The 17127-nt window shown below is 40.5% G+C and overlaps 3 protein-coding genes and 1 long non-coding RNA gene across 22 annotated transcripts; 2 read left to right on the top strand and 2 right to left on the bottom strand.

Moving 5' to 3' along the window:
- The first annotated feature begins 1831 nt into the window (after positions 1–1831).
- LOC135674882 (bidirectional sugar transporter SWEET1a-like) lies at positions 1832–3310 on the top strand. The gene is made up of 6 exons (XM_065185132.1): positions 1832–1985; positions 2080–2116; positions 2213–2308; positions 2382–2661; positions 2739–2858; positions 2933–3310. Exons 1-6 carry the CDS (start codon positions 1952–1954, stop codon positions 3137–3139), a joined length of 774 nt encoding a protein of 257 aa, XP_065041204.1. The 5' UTR covers positions 1832–1951; the 3' UTR covers positions 3140–3310.
- A 506-nt stretch (positions 3311–3816) lies between these two features.
- LOC135582799 (uncharacterized) lies at positions 3817–7867 on the bottom strand. Of its 12 annotated transcripts, XM_065181311.1 has the most exons (5): positions 7630–7867; positions 7219–7326; positions 5889–6115; positions 4965–5171; positions 3817–4056 (listed from the first exon to the last, which is right to left on the bottom strand). In XM_065181311.1, exons 1-3 carry the CDS (start codon positions 7761–7763, stop codon positions 5908–5910), a joined length of 450 nt encoding a protein of 149 aa, XP_065037383.1. In that variant the 5' UTR covers positions 7764–7867; the 3' UTR covers positions 3817–4056; positions 4965–5171; positions 5889–5907. The 12 variants fall into 12 exon arrangements, 11 of the variants coding, with proteins under 11 accessions (XP_065037383.1, XP_065037388.1, XP_065037379.1 ...); XM_065181316.1 differs by having other exon boundaries at positions 3817–5171; positions 5889–6278; XM_065181307.1 differs by having other exon boundaries at positions 3817–5171.
- A 2167-nt stretch (positions 7868–10034) lies between these two features.
- LOC135672864 (agamous-like MADS-box protein MADS9) lies at positions 10035–12135 on the bottom strand. 2 transcript variants are annotated; one of them, XM_065181306.1, is made up of 7 exons: positions 11714–12135; positions 11539–11605; positions 11273–11334; positions 11091–11190; positions 10976–11005; positions 10853–10897; positions 10035–10340 (listed from the first exon to the last, which is right to left on the bottom strand). In XM_065181306.1, the coding sequence occupies exons 1-7, from the start codon at positions 11899–11901 to the stop codon at positions 10206–10208; spliced, it is 627 nt and encodes a 208-aa protein (XP_065037378.1). In that variant the 5' UTR covers positions 11902–12135; the 3' UTR covers positions 10035–10205. The 2 variants fall into 2 exon arrangements, with proteins under 2 accessions (XP_065037378.1, XP_065037377.1); XM_065181305.1 differs by having other exon boundaries at positions 10035–10349; positions 11714–12126.
- Positions 12136–13491: 1356 nt separating this feature from the next.
- Positions 13492–17106, top strand: LOC108952805 (uncharacterized). Of its 7 annotated transcripts, XR_010513125.1 has the most exons (5): positions 13716–14667; positions 14851–15571; positions 15665–15746; positions 16246–16359; positions 16656–17106. It is a non-coding gene; the product is annotated as an uncharacterized LOC108952805 (long non-coding RNA). The 7 variants fall into 7 exon arrangements; XR_010513122.1 differs by having other exon boundaries at positions 14851–15244; positions 15375–16359; XR_010513123.1 differs by having other exon boundaries at positions 15665–16359.
- The last annotated feature ends 21 nt before the right edge of the window (positions 17107–17127 follow it).

Below are 17127 nucleotides of genomic sequence, written 5' to 3'. Positions count from 1 at the left end.
TTGCTGCAGCAAAGAGAAGAACGCGAGGCTGCCATCAAAGCCCTCCGTTCCGAGGCAGTCTTCTCATGTTCACCACCACATACTGGCATGCACGCACGTACGTGTCCTTCATCGATACGGCAGGCACATTCGTGTCCTCCGATGCATGGGGTCACGGCACCTCTTCCTCTTCAAGCTCTTCGACCGTGTAGCACTCTGTGTTCGAGTTTGTCTTCTTCCACTTCAATCTCTAAATGCTGCTCCGCCCGTCGATTGATCGAATGCATGAGATCGAAACATGCACTCTGTGTCGATGGGAAGAAGCACACATGTGTCTTCTTTACAAAGCATGGCTAGTGATGCAACCTAGCTGAAGGTGATAGAGAAAGACAAGTAGGACTCGTGCAGATCTCAAACCTCGGCTGACACATTGCAGTGCTCACAGTAAGATTGGTGAAGACATAAATCCCTTTATAATAATTTCATTCGTCATCTCGCTCGATCTACTAACAAAAAATTAGGAGTATACAAAAATCTCACATCCCATTAAATTAAAGAGTTCTGTATCATTCAAACATATTAACTCCAAAAATCCAAAAATACTGATCGACCTTACAATTAGATACCATGACAGTAAAATTCTTTGGAATTAAGAGACTGATATCACCAACAGTGACCATCATCAAGTTGCAATCAGTCGGCCATTCCAAAGAGGGTTATGGGGGCATGTGGTAGGAGCTACCAGAGACCTCCACAGTGACAATCTCCAAACCATCGAACTCGGACAGAGCATTAAAGAGAGAGCTGGAAAGGACATCAATAATTGACATATGATGGCTTTGGTGATGCCTACCACGAGCTGTAGGGTGGCACAAATTAATTTGCTGCAACTTCATTCTCTCGAATGAAACTTGTAGTTCATGAAGCTGTCATCGACATGTTATGGCTTTGTTGATGGCTCCCATGAGCACAAATTTGCTGCAATTTCATTCTCTCGAATGGAACTTAGTTCGTGAAGCTGTAATTGAGATGTTATGGCTTCGGTGATGCATACCATGAGCTGTAGGGAAGCACAAATTTGCTGAGAGTTCATACTCCTGCTGAACTGCTGCTGGTTGTGCATGTACGAGACCCAACATCTTTCTGCAGCTGCACAACGAGGTGTTAGAACTTGCATGCTGTAGCAGCACACGAAGGTGACTTCCAAAAAGCATCACAGCAAAGAGAAGCTAAATGATGCAGCATTTGCATCCTCATGCTGCTCACACCTTCCTTGATCGACCCCCGCAAACCCCACGTTTTCCCCTTGCATGGCTCTGACCTTCTCATACAGGAAGGTCCGTGAGCTTTCAGCTTTATGTCCCAGCCGCTGTCTCAAGTGCAAAGCGGTCATGGTGAAGAGATGGATTAGGAATGCCTTGTGAAGCCTTTTGGGGACACCATATTCGGTTCATGCATGCACAGGGACATTAATCCGCCATGAGAGAGAGCTCCTCCATGGATATATATGGCTGTCGTCCAAACTGGCAAAACCCTACCGTGTTGGATTCCCAATGGCTTGCCTTCGTTGCTGCACACTGCTCTGTGCTGTTGGGTCACGCTTTTTTGTTGCTGGTAGCCGACAAGTAGTCACGGCAAAAGCTGCACTTTTTTGCTCCCTGCAGTAGGCAGCGTTTGTCCACCTTTGCTCGTCCTCTCACATTCTGAACAGTGCAGAAGGTGAACATTTCTCCTCTTCACCAACACGGATATCTACAATTACTGTCGTAAGATTTCTGTGAGAGAGAGTCAAACCGTTTATTGAGGTGGTGAGTAGATAAGAACGAACTAAATGGCACGCTCTACCTATATATACCACACTCGAGCACCCACCACGAGAGCCCTAATAGATCTGTAGAAGGTGTTTGATCATTCGACGAGGGGTAATTTGAGCTGCTCTTTGGAGGATTCCTGCGTAGTTTCTCTGCAGGAGATGGAGGTGTTGAAGTTTCTGTTTGGCATCTTTGGTGGGTGGTCTGCTTCCTCTGTGTTCTCTTTCACTCCTTTTCTGCTACTGCTATTATCATGCATCTGAGTGATTTCTTTGTGGTATTTGAGCAGGTAATGCCACTGCTCTTTTCCTGTTCTTATCTCCAGTGTGAGTTCTTTGCGTTCTCCCCTCTGTTCTCTCTTCCTTCTCCTTGTGATTGCTGAGATTTGATGAGGAATTCTTCGGCAAAATGTTATCCTGTAGTGTCACGTTCCGGAGGATCGTCAGGAAACGATCGACCGAGGACTTCTCAGGTGTTCCCTACAACGTGACCTTCCTCAATTGCCTCCTCTTTGCTTGGTATGCATTCTCTTCTTCATCATCATCTTCTTCTTCTTCAATGCTTGTAAGCATGGCTGACATTACTGTGAAGGTATGGATTGCCATTCGTGTCACCAAACAACATCCTGGTGTCGACGATCAACGGCACCGGGGCAGCCATCGAGGCGGTGTACGTGATCATCTTCCTCGCGTTTGCTCCCAAGAAGGTGAGGGCTCGCATGGCGGGGCTGTTTGCGTTGGTGCTCTCCATCTTCGCCGTCATCGCTCTCGTCTCCCTGCTCGCCCTTCGTGGACAGGACCGCAAGGTCTTCTGTGGCGTCGCCGCCACCTTCTTCTCCATCTGCATGTACGCCTCGCCCCTGTCCATCATGGTCAGTAAGCGTCCCTTCCTCTCCTCCCTCCTCCATGCCGTAGACACTGTTGTTTAGGCTTCTTACTCCGTGCGCAGAGATTGGTGATCAGGACCAAAAGCGTGGAGTACATGCCATTCCTGCTCTCCTTGTTCGTGTTCGTGTCGGGCACATTGTGGTTCATCTACGGATTGCTTGGCCATGATCCATTTGTGACGGTAATTCCTTCGATCATGGAGGACTGTTAGTGAATCCGGCTATCATCGTCATGCTCGGGAATTCTGTCGAACAGGTGCCGAATGGGTGCGGCAGCGCGTTGGGGGCGATGCAGCTGGTGCTGTACGCGGTCTACAGGAAGAACAAGGGAGGCGGCGACGCCGATGGCAAGATGGTGGAGATGAACGGAGAGAAGCCTCCAAAGAACGACGCCGTGAGCGCGGAGAAGACGCCTCACCACCCCATGGAAGAACAGGTGTTAGAGTGTGCAGTGAGAAGGTGACTGCATCCGCAAATGCTTATGGTCTTTTTCCTGTTCTCTTGTACAATTTTTATTGCCTGTGATTTCTGTAAGCTAATCACATGGATTTGATGATGATGATGATGTTATTACAACCCCCGGGGATTTGTCTGTAATTGTCATATATGAATGAAGCATTGAGGTTTGATTTAATCTTGTGCTTACTACTTTTAAGACCGACCAAAATTTGATCTGTGATCACTAGAATTATGTGGGGGATGTTTTGGAGAAGACCCCTTCAATATTTGTATCAGTCAAAAATTAATAAATATATATACATATATAAATATATATATATATATATATATTCTTTGAAATGTTGAAAGAATATATATATATATATATATATATATATATATATATAATGGTTTAAAAATAAGTAGGTTGGATAAAGCCACTATTAACCATGGTTAAGGTTGGGTTGGCGTATCAGTAATCATTGTCTTGAGCATATTAGGTGAGTAACAAACACAACACGACCGACACCGTCCTCCTCAATGCGTGCGGGACCGACACTGTCCTCCATGCATGTGAGCCCGAGTCCAACCTCAAACCCGCGACTCACGTCCCGATTGAAGTTACGATACAATGGCGTGGCCCCAATCACGAGACCAGCTTTTTGCCCCTGTTATATTCGCAAGGACGAACAAAGAGCTCAATGAAAGAGAGAGCACACCAAAACAATATTAAAGCGCAATGTAATATACACTTGATGAAACAATGTAGGTCAATATAATATTTACAAGCAAAGAAATTGTTCTCATGAAACATATAAACTTCGAAAACACAAAGGAGTTTAGTCCATATGCTCTGAAACAACCAAGTACTTTCAACCTCCCATGCAAGTTCCTCATGACAGCATCACAATCATGCGAAAGACCTGGTTCCATCTCACAAGCCTGCACAACAATTGGTGAATATTACAATTACAAGTTAGTTGTCCTCAATCATGTGCCGCAAATAAGTTTAACAAAGTCTTCACTGAATTATGTTGGTTGGCTTTGTAAGCTATACTCAACATGAGGCCTGAATGCAGCATCCTAGTTAAGATTTTTCCAAATCTGATGTTACATCATCTACCAATGTTTGTCTATCTGCCCATTCTATTCTGATCATTTGAAACAATCTCAAAACTACACAATTAATCTAACATATATCGTCAGCATCCCAGATCTAATAGCTAGTATATACTTCTGATTATAAACCTTAACCTAACTTATATGATCAAATTTTTTTATATTGTTTTTGCAACAGTTACAGATTTCTATTTGTAATAAGTCTGATGGTATTCTTCCACTTCCCAGAAATATCTTTCCATGCAAATCAAGGATTTGTCATTAAATCTGCTACCAACTTTATCAACAAATAAAAAAATGGAGCCAGCTTAAACATGGGATTCAATAGAAGGGGGTTTCATTGTATGAAGAACATGAACATCATGAAACAGGAAAATGCAACATCTACTGTGACAGCAGCAGCATTGCTAAACAAATAAGAATTCCTGCTGCAATGAAAAACTTAAGACTTGTTGCTATCATGAGTCATCTTTCAAACGGATCTTCGGTATCTTGGTTAATTTTAACACCGCAATAGTTTATTCATGAGTCTAACAACTAGAAAAGCATGGGAAGGAGTGCTTGACAACCTACATGATCAAAATTCAAGTAAAAACAACAATTTCTCAACTTGAAAGGGTAAAACTTCATAAGTTGCCCCTTCCTATACCCCATAGTAATGAGAGCTATGCTTTCCATTTTACAAAGAAAATTTGGTGTAAATAAATTTAGTTGTAAAGAAAAATACAAACCTAATCATGGGTTTGCATTTCTCCAACACTTAGACTTACAATGGGTGGGTGACTACCAGACTCATCCTTTGAAGTAATATTAGCATTACGACAATTGAGTTTCTTGATGAGAATAGGAATATTTTTCTCATGTACAATAAGCTGCAATTGCATAGGGGATCTCTTCATGGGGAAATGCTTTTGAAGCTCCCCTATAACTTCTAATGCCTGCAATGGAAAAGAGGGTAAAAGTTCTGTTCACCAACATATACATATACATATATATATGTATATGTATACATATACATATATATATTTATATGTATACATATACATATATATATATATATGTGTGTGTGTGTATGTATATGTGCATATACATATACGCATGTCTATGTGTGTGTGTGTGTGTGTTATATTCATTAAACTATCAGCTATCACACCAACTATTATTGGCATGCTCCTTATACAAGAAATAAAATTATTCATTTTAATTCTGTCATATCTGACATCCAGGTGATATGACACATCCTAAAATTTTATTTCCTAGAAAATGTCATAATTTTCCTCATTTTTTAACAGTTTTCAAATGTTTTCAAAGCTCGAGAAGTTTTTCTTTATTATACCTACTAAGTACCTAGACAAGAGCTTCCATGCTCTTAAAGAATTAATCTAGTTGTTTGGCTAAGAAATGATATCAGCTCTGCTGCAATGGACCACTGAAAGGATCTTTTCCACTATGGTACAACATTATTAGATAAAAACGTAATTGCTATGGAGAAAGAACTTATGCAAACATAAGACTTATCCTCAGCTGTTAAACATCACAGAACAGCAAGCAGTAAAACACACTAAGACAGCAGAAACTCCCATCATATTTGCCAAAAAACAGACTAGAAAAACTAGAACCATTATAAAACAAGTTCTCTAATGGCAAGTACATACCTGTTTTTTCAAGCTTTTATTAGAATCTGCTATAATATGTATGCCATGCATAAGTAATTCTACCATGGTGATTGTATAAGGACGTTAAGTTCCTGGATCGATAGTTTTCTGCATTACAATAGTTGCAAACTTGCAATATCCCAGAACCAACTTGATAGCTGAGACTCTCTTTCCTTCCCAGCAACTTGAAGCTCTCCTTTGTCTGAAACCTAACAGCTCTGTGAGAACTGCCACAATTCATAAAAGCTAGAATTTCTATGCCTGATCAGGTTAATACACATAAATAAGTATCCTGCATATAAAAGGTATGGAATTGGAAATTTCCATCAAACATTTTGAGGCTGAAATGAAGCAAGAAACTTGGAGGCATCATGTTTATTTAACTGAAATCTGCAGATGGGAAATAGAAAAATTATCATCACCTAAGAAAATCCACAGAGAAGTTACCATCACCTAAAGAAATCCACTAAGAATCCATTAGGATTAGCAAAAACCTATGCTAACAATCTAGATAACTGAATTGAAATTTGCAAATTTGACATGAAATTAATATTTTATGAAGGTTGATTATCTTGTACCCACCAAAAGGTAGTAAATAACAAGGTCGAAGCTGTAAATGCCTTGCCCAGAAATTTGTCTTTTAGTAACTTCTAAAGCTAGGTCAGAAAAGAAAAGTTTAAAATACTAAATGGAAGAATCTTGCAATATGGTTCCTATCCTTCCAAAACATTTAGTCAATAGCTTTCAATGAGCTTAGAATAAAGGCAGATCTTATGTCAATAATATGGGTAGAGATAGGCATACAAGAAAATAATAAAACAACATGATCCACACCATTTTCCTTTTGGTGTGAGGTTGCCCACATAGTATAATTCAAAATCAAGAAGGCTTCATTAAACATACTACCACCCTACTGTCAAGCCTCTAAAACTCGTACCATTTTCTAGCCAAGGCAAGGTTAAAAAAGAGAGGGACTCACTTAAGAACAAAGAAGTAGTTGTTCAGTAGATATATCTACCTTAAGTAAAGCTAAAAGTATGTGGAAGTGACAAGCTACTGAGCCAATTGAACAAACAAATTTCTTTTGTCATTGGATTGTCTTGAATCTTGAGCTTATGGGTTTCGAGCATGCCTATCTCCATCATGTAGAAAAAAATCTAGTGATCTATCACTTGTGAAGCATAATTTCTCATACCAAACAAAGGGAAAACTTACCACAAAAAATAAACTATACTAACAGAAGTATGATATTTTTTAGAATTGCATTTCCTATAACACGATTAGAAGGAAACAAGATACAATCTCAAGCTAGTATAAGCACCAAGCTTACCTCCAGGCATATTTTGGATCGGTCATTAGCGCCAAAATCCGCAACCAACCTTTCGACACGTTCGAATAAACAGTGTGCGACTGCAGCAATTCATCCAAATCCTTCTCTCTGCATCAAGCACCCAAGCAAACATCGTCCAAGTGCTAATGCTAACACACAGATAGAGGTTCAAGCAAACATCTAACTGAGTTGGGTAGAGACAATAGCTCAAGCAAACCCATATGGAAGTTCTCTTATAACCAAGGATTTGAACGCGAATATTAAAGACTAAACATTGAATCAATAGAACAGGAATCTTCCCAAAATCTTTAAGCAGCAGATAGAGCGCCAACAAAATCAAACTACGAGGCGATTCTTGAATCTTGAGTTAGGCCTTTTGATCGTTGTTAGGGAGGAGGGTAGGTTGCTTACACCCTCGATCGCCCGGAAAGGACCTTGTTGTTGTAGCAGGCGATCTCGAACCGGACGCCGTGCTTCTTGAGGCGGACGATCGCGATGGCGGTCAGCCGCTTCTGCCCAATGGACTGCACCAAGCTCTTCGACATCCCCACCGCCTCCTCCTCCTCGCTACCACTCTCCTCTCACTGCAAGTTCGTTTCTACGGGTTGGAAAGCCATGGGCGAGAAAGATCGAGAAGGGGAAACAAATGAAGGGCGCAGGCCCGTCACGCTTTGAGATGTGTGCTGCCATTTATCGAGGCTTTACGATGCGTGCCTGGACCGCGAGGCGAACTGGGTTGGACCGGCATAGAAGCCTTCGGGCCTGACATGTTGAGCCGGAATTCCACCGTCCGCCACGAATCTACAAGAAGCTAGTAAGCCGACGCACGCATCTCAAAGAAACAAGAAAAGGAGCCACACCATGAAGGCGGCATACTCTGCCTTCCCTTCAACAGGCGCACCATGAAAGCTCTCTCTCTCTCTCTCTCTCTCTCTCTCTCTCTCTGTGTAAGAACAGACCTTGAGCAACGTTACAGCCATTCACAGGGCATGATCCACTGTAAAACAAGAACTGTATTGCTGACACTGAAATGTAGTTATATGCCCCATAAATATGTGATAAATGACAGCTCTTTTCCTTCCTTGTCTTAGGGTGTTATTCTTCTCAGTGAATAAAATAGTTCAATGTATTGAGAACAGGTTCTTCATCATTAAATGATGGATCCTCAGGTTTCTTTTGATGTGTCAACTAAGAGAAAATTTGGCTGGCAAACCACCAATGAATCTTTAGTAGGAAATGTATTTTTAGATCACCATAGAAATGCACATGTTGCAAAGAATTGGAGTACATTTACCCATCGGTTCAATGAGAACACTCAACTTCATCTGACGCCCAAAAAGTATATGGCATTCATAGATTTCTATGATCAATACAAGGAAAGACATGTAGCAACTACAAGGCAAATTCTAGGTTTTACAGTACACCTTTTGCAATATTGAATTATTAGATGCAAAAAACTTGATTTATACTCTTTATCGAAAGCTCAAGCTTACTCTAATTGTTCTATAATCACTCCTTTAATGTGTTTAGTTCCTGTTAGTCTGCAAAATAGGCAAATTATAGAAGAATTCATCTTGTTAGTGATTTTGAATAATTGTTGTCCAATTAATTGATATTTGTATGATCCATATTGATTTCCTAGTAATGTACTTTGTGAGTCCAAGTGATGATGTTAGGTAGAATGGAGATGGAAGCCACCCTCTTTTGCTAAAACAAAATGAAGGTGATGATGATGCATAAAGTAACTCGGCAAACGGTGAGGCAATCTACCACCTGCTACTAGCAGGGGAATGCAATTTTGCTCGCCTCAGAAAGATATACTGCAAAGCATCAGACATCACTTGGTGCAGAAAATGAAGTTGAATTAGCTGCAGATTCATGTGCATAAGCTATGTAACAAATTATACTGTTATATACAAAGATCAAGGCAGGATTCTTCATGGACTACAAACAACTGACACTTCAATTCTTACAGGAATCAAGGCACAGAGATCACACAGGACAATTACAGTCTCTTTGCTTGGCCTGGTGACTGCTTTGGCTATCGAGCAGCAGCAGCAGCAGCAGCAGCTGGAGAAAACCTGGCATGGATGACTTTTCTCAGCATTTCCGCTTAGTTGCAGCACATCAGCAGCCATGGCTACTCAGGAGGCTCACTTTCTTCTTGATCGGAGAGAATTTTGAAAACCATCTTCATCACCAAGATGCTGGTTGCATTTGGGGTGTTCATCATCTCGAGCCAGTCTCCAGGATGAGCATTTTCAGGGCACAGAGAGAGAGAGAGACTTCCACCACATTCATTGTTCATCTAAAAAAAAGCTTGAAGTGCACAAGCATCACATGCTTATTATATCAGGTAAGAGAGAACACTCAAGACATACGTCTCTTAATTGTGGCACACAAAAGATGTCACCCTCAATAACAACCTTTCAGCATAAATTTTGATGTTGGGGTTTGGCACCAACATGCTTGAATCATATTGATTGTGGAGTCTGCATAAAATTAGTTCCTTCTTCAAGGTTATATTGTGCAAAGAGAATTAGTTTAATCTCTCCTCTCCTTTGCTTTAAAGCAATATCAAGCTGTTATGTATCACTGTCACTGTAACTGTTCAGATCTCAGATAGGATCTACAAGCATAAAAAAAAAATGAGCACAAAAAAAGCTCACCAAGGGATCTTGATTAAGAGAGCTGAAAACAGAAGTTTCAGTTCTACTTTCTAATAAATACTATCAGGCAGATATCCAGATTACCAAGAAACAACATCATGAATCAACAAAAGTGCAGCATGATGAGTTACATAAGCCACATTGCCATATCAAAAAGTAATAACTTTTATCTGGTAAAGTTTTATGGCAAGCATTCGGTAGCATAATAGTTCGGACACAGTGAGAAAGAGGCCATGTTAAAGAGAACAAGGAAAGATAGTTCTTCTACAGATAATATAGCAGCAACCGGATCAACTGACAAATGACTAGATCTTATCATCATTTGTTTTCCTGCAAGTTGGGTTGGATCGGTTGCACATGAAAGGCCATCGTCGTCATGTGGGGGGCAAACTCCCTGCCTTTCTGGTGATACCCAATCTCCAGTTCTCGGACATTTCCATCCATCGCCAGTTGCTGGTGATGCTAAATTTATGAAGATCAAGGAGAAATAGGAGAATTATTTTCACATATGAAATGCAATAAATTTTAAGTGAAGTCCGAAAAATGCAATAAGCTCATTCCCAAAATCAGTAAAATGTTCCAAGCTGCAGTAACCAGGACCATTCTGATATCTAAATATTTCACCAAATTGAACTGCACAAGATATAACAAGAGATTTTCTTTTTCTTCAGCAAATTATATAAACAGAGATGGTTCAAGTCCCATGTCTTAAATATAATTTATGCATCTGGGAGGATTACAAGAAAAAAGAATCCTTACTTTCTCAGCTCAGTATGTTTAAATCATATCGACGAACATGGTCTAATGTACTCACGCCTCTAAAAAAAGTGAGTTATGGAATGATGGAATTCCAGCACAAAGAGTTGATTTGTGGATAACCAAATCTCAAAGTAAATCCTGACATATGTATATGTATATAGATAGATGGTATCTGAAACGTAAAGATCATCTGATAAGAGTATTACCAACATATAAGTAAGTTGTTTGTTCTCCTCCTCGAGCAACCTTTCCTGCACATAGTGTGGAAATTATGGATTGGAGGAGAAATGGAAGTCCATATATTAATCAAATGATCAATGAAACTTTACATTCTTCTTGTGCAACTTCCAGATCTCCATCTACAAAAGGAACACAGCTCATCAGTAGCATCACAGCAACCATCTCGGTTGCACAGGTCAATTGAATAAAAAGAAGGGATCTCACTTGCTTATCCCTCACGCTGGTGAGCCCAATCTGGAGGGCATCTTCGATAGGGATCAGCTCCTTGGGGTTGAGTGAGTTGAGATCCTCACCCTTCAGATGCCTAATCATCCACAAACAAAAGCCAAAATAAAAAGACCACCAAATTCTTCTATTGAGAGAAACTATGAGATGGCACAACATACCTCAACTCGATCTGCATGTTGTCGTTCTCTTTCTTAATCCGATCGATCTCAGCACTCAGACTCTGCCATACACACCCGTAAACTGGTGAGCAACTCCCTAAAGTTCCCATTTTTTATTACTTGTCTTCATCAAAAAGGAAAGAAGAAGAAGCTTTTCTGGGAGCAAGACGAGATTTCCGAAAGGAGAACTCCGCCTTGTAATCACTTTGAAACATAGGTTTTTAAAGACAAAGCACCGTGAAAGACGAGATTTTGCGAAGCGCTACCTCATGCTTGGCATCCCAGAGCTTCCTCCCGGAGTTCTGCTGGTACCTCTCCAAGATTTTCGGCAACCTTCCACCGATTCACCAGCAGCACCGTCAATACCCCGAAATCCAACAAGAAAAATGGCAAAGATAAAAAATATAGAGAGAGAGAGAGAAAGAGAAGAAACACGCTCACGTGGCAGCGGGGCTGCAGTACTCCGACATCTTGCCGGAGCTGGAGAAGATGACGACGGAAACCTGGACCTCGCACAGGATGCTGATCTCCCTAGCCTTCTTGATGATCCCGTTGCGCCGCTTGGAGAAGGTCACCTGCCGGTTGGTTGAGTTCTCGATCCGCTTGATCTCAATCTTCCCTCGCCCCATCTCCTCCTCCTCCTCTCACCCTCCAACCACCACCACCACCACAAGAACAACAACAAGAAGAGATCGGAGATCGGCAAGTGGTGAGAGAGGGAATGGGGAGAGAGCAAACGGAGATAAAGAGGCGAGCTTTCCATCCTGGGCTTGTAAAGGAAGGAACTTTCGGGGGAAGTACTGAAACCGCCCTCTGGTTTAAGCGCTCGCGAAAGGGAGAGGGAAAGCATAGGGAGTTCGGAAAGGGTGTGTTAGTGTCTCGTGCCTGGACTGAGACAGACGATCTCGACATCCCTTTGCTTTAAGGATGTCGCTGATGAGATGGTACGACATTTAAAGTACGAGATCAACATCATAGGGGGCTCGTGGAGGAGACCACTGTATCCGTCCTAGTGATGCATGAGAAGGCATCACATGGATGAGATGATGCTTGGGGCCCATCACGTGGCTTCCCCGTACATACCCAGTAATGGCTTCTTCACTGAGGTAAGAGGAATATATAATATATCTTTTTTTATTTTTCTTTATTACTACCTTCACGCCATAATAATGCCACTAAGGTACTATAATATTTTTAGAAATATCTTATCTTTAAGAAATTATTGAAGAGTTTAGATCATAATTTTATCTTTTATCTTCGGCTGTCATCGTTTTTCCTGTACTATCGAACTTCTTTCATCGCGTCTTTATCGTCTTGCTCATTATACAAACGATTAATATCATTGTTCACGATCCTCACATGAGAAAACAAGAGATACGAGAGTAGCTAAACCTTCTGCGACCCTTCCTTCCTTGCGTAAGGGTGAAGACAGTACGATGACATTGCAAGATGGAGATGAGTTCGATGGGATTAGGAGTAAAATTATTTTTTTAAATAATAAATGATGTTTTTATAAATTTTTTTAAAATTAGAATACTTCGCGAGAATTTATCAAATATATAGGTTTGTTCACTCGGAAGGTGTTACGATAAATTATCTAATTAATAATTAAAATTCATGAAGGATTTGAAATCATATAAGTATTTGACGTATGGTTGATCGATATTCTAACTTTATCCAATTGACATATCACAGAACAAATAATGTAATGTTATATTAGAAAATTGACTCAATAAATAGTTACTTCATATCTCATTGTTGGTTAGACTATTACACCATGCTTTAAAAATTCTATAGCTAATTATTGTTTTTCTAGACTCAATATTTAATTAAATTATTTTATCTCTACTAACTTATATATCAAAGTAATCTTATCAGATATATTTCCAATGCAATATTATTGATCTAACACCTTCTAGATCAATAATCTGGGCCGTGAGTTTTTTCATAATTTATGTAAAGATAATTATATTTTTCTTAGGGAAATCAATTTCTTAGGCTCCATCCATAGACATCTAATTAATTGAATATGTCTTCACAAAGAAAAAAGCTGGGCCATGAAAAGGAGACGCAGTTACTCACGATCTAATCCACGACCAGCACTGGACGTGCGGTCGTGACTCGAGTCAGGCAGTGAGTCGTCGTCGTACACGGCATTTATAACTGGAGTTGTTCTTTCCTCTCCTCTCTCTCTCTCTCTTTCTCACTCTTCACTTATTGCTATCACTTGTGGCAATTATTATCGTCCTTTAGAATCGTATTACAAGTTCAATGTTGGCTGACCAACACACTGCATTTATTCTGAGAAGCATACATGCAGAGATCCATGGCGATCTCGTCAACAGGTCATGTCGAAGCAGAGATTAATGTTGGAGTTCATAGAGAACGAACAGCTCATTTTTCTGCTGTAAATGACAGGTAATTATAAACCTGAAAAGAGGTTGGAAAATGGTTCTTTATTTGATGTATCTGAAATTAAAGGTTTTCTCAAAATATATTTATTGTTCATGTTCTTAGATTACTAGTCTGCATACTGAAAAGATGATGACAAAAGTGTAGGAGAACAGATGCAGAAGCCATTGTTCTGACTTCATTTCATCTGGTTATATGAAAAGCATGTTGCCATTGTCAAAGGGATCGATCAATTGTTTGTATGAGTAAAACTCAAAAGGACACTACAAATTCTTCGTTCTTTTGATAAATTTATAATTTTTAATAAGTTAAAATTTACTTTAAATTTTTGATATTTTATATTAAAAAGTTAATGAGACTAGAAGAGAGGAAAAAAAGAATGACACATGAGGGCTAAGGACGATGAAAGCGATGATGACGACGATCGAAGATTAGATGACGGAGAGAGAGAGAGCTTTGAGGGGGAGGAGGAGGAGGAGGAGGAGGAGGGAAGGCAGTGGTGGTCGGCCTTAGAGTGGACTCGCAGAGCCGAGAAGTCCTCGCTACCCTGGCGGCAGTGTCGTCGTCGTCCGCGTCCTGTCTCCGCGTCGCCATGCTGCGGCGGCAGCGCTTCAGCGTGCAAGGATTCTGGCGGTCAGCCGCCCGCGTTGTTCTCTCTCGCCAAGGACTTGGGCGCTATGCTCGCCGTCTACGAGGGCTTCTGCGACCTTCAGCAGGCACCTTACCCGCACCTCAAAATCCAGTCTTTATGCTCAAAGCCGGACCTTCATCGATCTCGTCGATTTCCCCGGTTGATCGACCTAAAGCTGAATTTTTTGCAAGCGTTCCACCGTCCGTAGGGTTCTGACGCGAGAGAGGAGAGCTTTCGCAGTGTCAAAACTCGTTCTTGGGGTCGCCGAGAACAGCTACGCCGTAGAATGTTTCACTGGTTTCTCTAAGTTCTGTGCTGGAGACTGCTTTTGCCAAAGATTCACTATTTTGAGGTACTTCGGCCTCTCTCAGATCTTTCTTTGTTGGTCTCTGTAGCTAACTATTCTGCCAAGAAATTAGTTGAATGGTCGTAGCACCTGAACTGATGAGAACAACTCACCCACCGTCGTTAACAGCTCGCTAAGAAGCAACTGTTCCATAGCTGCGCCTGAATCGGATTCTGCTCTCTTGAATAGGTTGAAGGACGAAGAGTCATCGGCCTTGGTGCCATTGGAGAAATCTGTGAAGCTCCACAGAATAGCTCTGTGCCTATTATGGTCAAGGATATGCCGGAATCTCAACCTGGTTGGTCTTCTCTTAGAAGCCCGGTCCTAACAAGCAGGAAGACTGTTTCCATGGAGAAGCACGAGATCTCTTTAGTCCAATGGGTTACAAGTCCAGGAAGTTGGATCGAAGTATTACACAAAAACTATATGGAGAGAACAGCAGGGCCATTGTTCCGGTTGGACCTGATTCACCACCACAGGGGGCTGTCTTATGAGTTGAAGTCTCTCCATTAGAAGCATTTATCTGTTTGCAGATTTTTCAGCTGCATGGAACTCACATGAGCAACATCCAACTTCTCACGCGGTAATTTCTGAAATTTTGTCATGCTAATCGTGTTTAATTCATGAACATTTCTTATGTTAATCAAGTTCTCAATGCTGGTTTCTGATTGGGAAGGGAAGAATTAGCAGTGTTTCTAATGGCGGTCTTTCAGATGGCAAGGAATTGGCTTTAAAAATCTTGAAGCCCTCTGAAGATGCAACAAAAGAGTTCTGTTTCAGAGATTGAGATTGCCACTACCCTTGCATCACAAAAACATTATTTCGCTGCTCAGGTTTTGCTTTGAGAATAACTGTCTAATATTGGTCTATGACTATGTATCAAGGGATAGCTTAGAACAAATCCTCCATGGTATGCATTTTGCAAACATGAGTTGCTAATTTTTCTATTCATTTGATTCACTTTGTCTAAGTCATGTCTCGTCTCCTAATATTTATTTGTTAGGTGACAAATAGAACAAGCATTTTCTCAGTTGGCCTGAAAGATTCAAGGTGGCAATAGCATTGATCCTGTGATCCATAGTGATGTAAAGTCCTCAAACATGCTTCTCTCTGAGGATTTCAGCCTGCAGTTCCTGTTTCTTCTATGATGTGCTTCTTGCATCGCATCTCTTATAAATATGTGTGTCATGTTTTTCTTCTTCAAAATGTTTCAGTTGCCTGACTTTGAATTGGCAAAATGGTTATCAGCATCAACATCACGACCAATTTGCAGTGACATTGCAGGGACTTTTGGATCTGTGCTCTTTGTGCAACAATAGATCGATTTATTTGCTAAATGTTAGATCAACATCCTAAGTGACAACCTCACTTAGCTCCTGAATATATTTTATATGGCAAAGTTAATGAAAAGGTCGATGTATATGCTTTTGGTGTTGTTCTTCTCAAGCTCCAAGTATTATATTTTGTTGGAAATACTTCGCATTTAGCTTTGTAATATCTATTTGAGTATACATTTTGTTGGTAAATCCTATTGTAGATAATCCAACTCTGGTTCTCTTATTTATTTTCTCCATGTAATTGCAGGCAAAGCCAATCTTACAAGACGTAGCAGTTAATAGTGATCAAGGGAAAAGGATGATCATAGCTTCTTCCTTGTGTGTAAGGTGGCTTCATGGAATTTGACCTCACATAACACTTGTAAGATCTCAATTCCTTTTCCGAGCTCATGATCTTATTCTTACAAGCTAAATTCTACAATATGTATATGTAATCTGTCTTTATATCTAGCACAAATTTAAGGGTATCTTGAACTTGGGAAAGACATAGTAGCTAGCTATGTTTATAAGGGGTTGAGTTGTGGATTGAAGTCATTTCAAATACAACATTTAAGCTACTAAACAGCTGTGGATTCACTAAGTTGAGCTATCAAAACATCCCATTCCAAACTCCTGATTGCAAAGTTTATCTTGTTTCATGAGCTTCTTTGACTGCAGGTTTTAAAGACTACTCCAAGGAGATGATGCTGCTGTTAAATGGGCAAGCTATGTTTCATGATGAAAGTATCAAACCCAGAATCTGACATCCAATCCCACCTTAGTCACGCATTAGGACGACCCGATCTCGATCAGCAGCAGCGATCACAAAGTTGCTTCTCTAACCGCGAGCATTTCTATTGAGAACTACTTGCAATGTGGAAGGAGCCATTCATCAAGCAATTTCTGTATAGTGTTCATTTTTTCTGATTCCTTGGCAAACTATACACTTTGTGTATAGTTCTTGCTTTAGAATTCACCTATTTTAGGAATCATTGATATTTTCTCAATTGTTTGTGAACGAAGATCGAGGAACTGATAAGAGAGTTAATTATTTTTTGTGCTAATTTAGTTTGGTGATCAAATTTGTATTCTTCAATTCCTTCATCTAATGAAGATATTTTTTGTGCTCTGGCATTATTAACATTGCCAA

This window comes from Musa acuminata, chromosome BXJ1-5, assembly GCF_036884655.1.
Source record: "Musa acuminata AAA Group cultivar baxijiao chromosome BXJ1-5, Cavendish_Baxijiao_AAA, whole genome shotgun sequence".
In the NCBI taxonomy this organism is placed as follows: Eukaryota; Viridiplantae; Streptophyta; class Magnoliopsida; order Zingiberales; family Musaceae; genus Musa; species Musa acuminata.
Note: the sequence above shows the minus strand (reverse complement) of the source record. Positions and strands in the feature narration are given on the sequence as shown.